General features: G+C 44.5%; 1 protein-coding gene across 1 annotated transcript; it reads left to right on the top strand.

Moving 5' to 3' along the window:
* The first annotated feature begins 52 nt into the window (after positions 1–52).
* On the top strand, positions 53–7,060 carry rnf166 (ring finger protein 166). The gene is made up of 5 exons (XM_031840388.1): positions 53–557; positions 3,536–3,692; positions 4,059–4,171; positions 5,077–5,191; positions 6,205–7,060. Exons 1-5 carry the CDS (start codon positions 406–408, stop codon positions 6,337–6,339), a joined length of 672 nt encoding a protein of 223 aa, XP_031696248.1. The 5' UTR covers positions 53–405; the 3' UTR covers positions 6,340–7,060.
* Positions 7,061–7,086: the final 26 nt, after the last annotated feature.

The raw sequence follows: 7,086 nt of genomic DNA, 5'->3' as shown, positions 1-7,086 counted from the left end.
GGGCCGGATTCGGCCCGCGGGTCTTGAGTTTGACACATGTGATGTAGCCTCTCGTGCTGCTCGCGAGCGTTCACTGGCGTTTCTTCCAAAAGTGCTGATCTGACAACCAAGTGAGCCCAGCAGCGCACGTCCTCCGTCAGTGTGTAGATCGACGTTTTCTATTCAGGTCATCCTCGCGGCACAGCGCGAACCCCCTGCTCCCGATGTTTACCTCAGCTGCGTGTCTCCTCCAGCTCGGGACAGTACCGCTTTGGTTTATTCACCATATGTTTCATGATTAGTAGAGAGGACAGCCGCCATGTTTGTACGGCATACATTCAGTGTGCTGCACTGATGCACCAGCTCACTTCAGGGTGGATAGTTAGGAGCTGTCTTCGACAGTAGCGGTGTCCTCTCCGCTAAATAATGGCGATGTTCCGGAGCTTTGTCTCGACGAGCACCCAGCTCCGCCAGCAGCCCAGCAGCGGCCCGGCCGAGGGCATCGAGAGCCAGCTGTCCTGCCCCATCTGCCTGGAGGTGTTCCACAGACCCGTCAGCATCAACAGCTGCGCGCACACGTAAAGTAGCCTCTCTTGTTTGGATGCGTGTTGTTGTGTGTGCACGTGTACAGCAACGTTACGGCCCTGCTTTGACATCATGTGTTTGTGTTGGTGACAGCAGTTCATTCATTCTATACTGGAGCTTTCAGCATTCAACAGCAGTGACAGCAGTGCTTGTGTCATACACGTCCTTCACTGGAGGGGTGCAGCTCAACTATTTAATTGTTGATACACAAATATGAGTCTTGATCTTCACATGTATTGAAGAGAAACTAAGCCCATACTTCTGTGTCCAGCAGCAGGACTCGTGTTTCCGGTTGTTATGTCATGACTGACTACAGATAGTGAGCTGCATAGAACCTGTACGGCATTTATTACCAAGTTATACAATACAAATCAACATCAAATACAGCTACACCCATACATACCAGTACTATGATTCATTATTGTATCACAACCAACTCAAAATATTCAGTTCTCAAAACGTGATGCCGTGTCCTGTATGAGAGAGGTTTGTTTGCTTCTGCTCTGCAGGGTGCACGAGTTACGTTAAATGTCCAGTGTGTAGCATTTAGGGATCTATTGGCAGGCAGTGAATATGATATTAAGAAGTGCGTTTTCTTTATTGTATAATCACCTGAAAGAATAGAATAGAATAGAAATATACTTTATTCATCCCCAAGGGGAAATTTGTCTGTGGCAGCAGCAAACAAGGTTACACAATAAAATAAAAATATTAAGTGTGGAAAATGCACAAAATATACAATATAATAAAATAACAGAGCAGGACCTATTAAATTTAAGAAAATAAAGTAAATAAAAAATAAGAATCGTTGTGTGTTTGTTGCCTTAGAATAAGCCGTTTATATTAGGGAGCCGGTCCCCATGTCGGCCACTGTAGTTCTCTCATATTATTCACTGGAGAACCTCTGAACCCTCCCATCTATAGATGCTGCCATTAAACCCACCACCTCTGCAGAGACCTGAGCTTGAGTCCTCGTGGTTCTCACCTCAGGCTCCTCACTGATGGGTGACATCATGTGACGCGGAGGTAGCGCCTGTCTGTCAGCAGCAGGAAGCAACCTCCGGTTCTACAGAGTGAAGCCAATGTTTCAAGTGTCGTAAAGCTGCATTCTCTCTAGTGTCCACCAGGGGGCGACTCCTCTGGTTGTATAGAAGTCTATGATAAAATGACTCTACTTCTCTCTTGATTTATTACCTCAGTAAACATTGTAAACATGAGTTTATGGTCTCAATCTCTAGTTTCAAGTCTTCTTCAATACAGCATGATGTTCATTTAGTACATTATGGTCCATTTAGAGTCACACAGACCATAAAGCAGGGGATGCTTTAGGGCGAGGCTACACGGTGATTGACAGGTCTCTGCTGCTACCAGAGACGTATATGGCGTCTCTACGTCATTCCTCAGTCCAAAAATGGTCACTTCCTGTTTATTGGTTGAAAAAAAAGCCAAGATGTTGACGGCAAAATCGCCGAATTCGAGGCTTCAAACCATCAGTCTACAGACCAATGGGTGACGTCACCGTGACGACGTCCTATAAACAGGGTCTGCAGCCCTCCACAGGTCTCTCGGGGGACTACGGTGCACAAGGAGAAATCAAGACCACAATTCTGCCAAAAATGAACAAAATAAAATGAAGAAAAGCCGTCAGTCATTCCACAGATTTAAAAAAAGTATTTTCTGCATGTCGGCCCAAGTGTAACACAATCAGCTGCTGTAGTTGTTTTCCAATGTTTGCTCATACTTGATGATTGTTACCTGAAGGACTGGTGGCTGTGAGGTGAACAGAGAGACCCAGCTGATCATGTGACTGATGGGATCATGACCTCATTGGCTCTAGAATGAGTGAGGAGTACCTCTAGTCTTTGTCAGTCTGGAGCTGAGAAGAAGAAAGAAGAGCAGACCTCAGGCAGCCTCTCTTCTGCTTCTAGTTAAGGAGAAAAGCATGTGTTGCTGGATGGATGCTTCCTTCTCTTCCTCTCCCATAGAAACACACGCACAGCGAGACAGCTTCTGTGTGATTCACTACCAAGCAGATTCCTATCGTATTAATATATATTATTGTTGATTGTTTTGTTAATGTTCCTTTATGTGCTATTAAATAAAAGACGGGCTGTAGTCCAGCGTCTCTGATGTTATTGAACAGAGAATCTGGAATATGGTAGAATTGTAATTTTACAACTGTGTGTACATCAAGGGCAAGAAAGTCAACGTATTAACAGAAACAAACAGCTTCTCAATGTGATTGTCTTTCTTCTTTCTTTGTAATATGAATGTGTGCATTTGATTATTGTTGGTCAGAATGGAGACGTCCCTTTAGGCTCTGCTGTCTCTGATGGAAAGTTTGACACGTTCAATAAAGTGACGGATGAATTGTTATAGAATGGTTTAGCGTTTTTATCGCTATTGTTATTGAAGAACAGGTCCATTATTTATTGCTTTGAGGTTTTTACATGGTTCTGTTGTCTGCACCGTGACCGTACATGTGTTAGTGTGAGTGAGAGGTCATCCCTCAGAACACCGATGAGCAGTGGAGTCTGGAGGCTTTGAGCGGTAACGATGTCTGAAGGCAGAGTGGTGAAACTACTCTAAATACAGCACACACGTAAACAGACACGCATTTATTTAGGTTAGCATACGTCTTTCTGCTGCTTTGGTCCACAGCCGCTTTATGGAAAACATTCCAAAGTTATCCCAGCTGTGTTAATGTTCATATTAACCTTATTGATTATCTCACTGTGGTGAACGACCTCTCTGCCTGAGTGAGTGAGCAACACACAGAACGCAGATGGAGTCTTAAACTATTCCACGTTCTCTGAGCATCGCAATGGGCTCATATCGTTGTTGAGCATGTTATCAGTGGGGGGGGGGGGGGGGGTCCTGGGACTCCCTCTCCCTCATTACCGTCGCCGTGGTTCTCTTGAGCAACGACTTGAAGCGTTTCTCCCCGGCTGTCTGTTGTCTGCTCCTCCAGGTTCTGTGGGGAGTGTCTGCAGCCATGTCTCCAGGTGACCTCGCCCCTCTGCCCTCTCTGTCGCGTGCCCTTTGACCCCAAGAAAGTGGAGCGCTCCTCCAGCATGGAGAAGCGGCTGGCCTCATACAAAGCACCCTGCAGGGGCTGTAACAAGAAGGTAGATACTGGGCATTCCTGTTAGCAACTCTCCATCACGGGTGTATGTCTGTTATCTGGTCCATAATTAAACCATCATATTGTGGCATCAGTTGCTATTTATAGTCTTTATGTGTCTGCTCAGTCTGCATGTTAGCCAGATGTTTCATATCATGAGGGTGATGTAAAGTGTGTTGGACAGAACAGCTGGTCAGTGTGAAGATGGCAGCATGGAACGCTAATGAGGCTGTGGTGACAAAATGAACAGTGTTGTCTTTGTAGTATTGTTAATGACCTACAATCCTCGTGTGTGTGTGTGTGTGTGTGTGTGTGTGCGTGTGCGTGTGTGTGTGTGTGTGTGTGTGTGTGTGTGTGTGTGTGTTCTCAGGTGGCTCTGGTGAAGATGAGGTCCCACATTGCTTCCTGTTCTAAAGTACAGCAGCAGACAGCTAACTGTCCTGAGTTCGTCCCTGTGGTGCCCACCTCCCAACCTATACCGAGGTACACACACTCTGAACACACACATGCTGAGCGGACTCAATCCCAACATGTAGTTTCCATGCACAAACAATGTTCACGTGAGCATCTTGATAAGCAGTTATTCAGTGAAATAGTTCTAGAGAAAAAGGGACTTGTGAGTGATTCAGACACCTGCTCCCTGAAGAAGAACTCGCATGAATTAAAAATGCTGCTCTCCCTAAAAAAATCATGTTTTTTTTGTTGTAAAATAGTAAAAAATCTGTAAGAAAGTGGTGTGCTTATTATACATAAACTATGAAAACTATAAATAAAGCAGGAAAAAACTATTAAAGGAAACATTTGGGCATAAGCAGATACGTAATGAGGATCTCTAGGTAATATGTATGTAGTCTCTATTTAATCATGTAACGAGACCATACAATGCTGTGTGTGTGTGTGTGTGTGTGCTTCATACTAGTGACTAGAGCGAGCACTATGCCCCCCTGTCCTATCTACCGTACTCCACACGTTAGCTTTTTACTTCTGCCGATTATATTTACACTTCAAAAATCATAAAAGTGTTCATTTGTAAAGAAGTATCATAAACATGAAGCAGTGTTATGCTAACTTCCTCTATGAGCTGCATTATGTAGTTCAACTGAGATGGTCATCGTCTGTTCCTGGTTAAAGTGACATATTTGAGAGCCCAGTGCAGGAGAAGATACTCAGCCCTCTGCTGGAGAACCCAGGACCCGTCTCACTAGAACTCCATAACATGTGCTGTCTAGAGTAGAACAGACTGTATGCAATCCATTCCATATACTCTCTGACTCACCCACTACCTGGAACTCATAGAACGTGTGATATATTGTACATGTACGCACAGTGTACAGAGAGCAGATTGAAGTAGCTTGATCCAGGTCTTCTGTCTCTCTATCGGTCTGCAGCAATATTCCAAACCGGTCAACATTCGTGTGTCCGTTCTGTGGGGCCAGAAACCTGGACCAGCAGCAGCTGGTGAAGCACTGTATGGACAATCACCGTAATGACCCCAATAAAGTGGTAAGAGACTCACACAGGAAGTGATTCAGTGTGTCCGGGACACAAACACTCTCCTGCATGAACCTTTTAAAAACCCATGAACCGTCTGAGGTTCGCTGGAGCTCTAACACAGTAATCTAATGTTCTTGGTGTTCACCACCAGGGTAGCCCTGTTTCCTGAGACATACGATGAGTATGTCTCAGGAAACAGGGCTACCCTGGTGGTGTGGCTTTAAATGTGCTGACCACCGGTTCTAGTCCGGCCATGGACCTTTGTTTAGGGCCCCATGATGTCCACGATGCAGAGAACAGGGATGCAATTGTGGAATTTCATAATAAAATTTGAAACAACTTTAAAAATGAAGAAATCTGCCAAAATCTGAATGCAATGCCAAAAAACTGAGGAATAACACTGACAGCTACATTTAGAGCAGCGCAATATCCAAACCACTACTATCTTATGTGTGTATTAAGTGTGTATTAAGTGTGTAGAGGCACTTTCTTTGAGGAGAAATAGTGCAATGTTGTGTTCCATCAAATATTTTCTTTTTGAACAGTTGAAATTTCATTCGTCCACCACATGATTAGACTTTTTATGATGACTAAATGTGGTTAAATCATCAAACGCAGAATTCAGAAAAATGAAAAACGGAAAACATGGAATTTGAGAAACAAATGAAAAGGATTTCATACAACGCTACGGACACACAGACGGTCCTGACTGTAATCTCTTGGGAGTGCTTTGTGTGTAGACGGATAACTACCTCGATGGTCTGACTCATTCCACTGAGTTCACTTCCCTCAAAGCCAGCGACTGTATACAACGAGACGGTAGCGGTGTGGCATGCTGTAGGTTCTGCTTGTATGCTAGTTTGTGTGGATCATGAGGACCTACTGGGGCTCACATGGTTTACACAGCTGAGATGGTGGTTTTTATCTTTCAACAGTAGTCAAAATAATCCACATGCTGGTGTGTGTGTTATGAGGTCCGGCAGTGACTCCACTTAAACTGAGCCGAGTGTTTGTGTCTCCAGGTGTGTCCGGTGTGCTCCGCCATGCCGTGGGGAGACCCCAGCTATAAGAGCTCCAACTTCCTCCAGCATCTCCTCCACAGACACAAGTTCTCCTACGACACCTTTGTTGTAAGTCCAGTGCTGATGTTTCAGTAACAGCTGTTTGTTTGGGGTTTGGATTTCTTTCATGATTATGATACAGGCAGCCAGAGCTCTTTATAAGCTAACCCAGCAACGTGCACTACACCATTCAAACAACCCCTGGACCGCCCAAACTACCGTGGATCATAAAACAGTGAGAAACTACCTGACTGACCAAAGCACAGCCTCACGTCTAACATTACGGTGGCTGTCTACGGCTATGTTAAACCTGTTCCCATTTAGCTGAGAAGCTGCAATATACACTGTATATAAATACTGTAAATACACTATCATCTTAAAGCTCAGACTGTCCTCCACAGAGCTTGACTGTGTCCAGTCAGATGTGTGAGAGGACGACTCTCTACGTCTGAATGATGCTTTTATCTGTAGAAAGTCTTCTTTACTATTAGCTGTTATTTAGTTCAGTAGATGGAGAACAACACGCTGTAGAATGGTCCAACCAGACTGACCAGTGAAAGACTGAGCAACCGTTGAATGAGAAGAGAAGAATCAGCAGTCATTAGTAAAAGAAACTGGAAGCTTTGATTTAAATTGGAACCATTTCCTGTTTCAGTGTCAAGAGTTTCACAATAAAAGCAGCCGAGAACAAGCTGGAGTTTACAGGCAACGTGTTGCTTTAGCAAAGATCTTCAGACTTCACAAGAGAAATAGAAGGTTTGTCTCTAGGGTTAGCACTGCTGGAACATCAGCTGAACTAATGCAGAACAGACAGACAGACAGACAGACAGACAGACAGACAGA

Source organism: Anarrhichthys ocellatus, unplaced genomic scaffold, assembly GCF_004355925.1.
Source record: "Anarrhichthys ocellatus isolate YVR2014 unplaced genomic scaffold, GSC_Weel_1.0 scaffold2689, whole genome shotgun sequence".
NCBI classification, from domain to species: domain Eukaryota; kingdom Metazoa; phylum Chordata; class Actinopteri; order Perciformes; family Anarhichadidae; genus Anarrhichthys; species Anarrhichthys ocellatus.
This window is presented reverse-complemented; position numbering and strand designations above follow the sequence as displayed.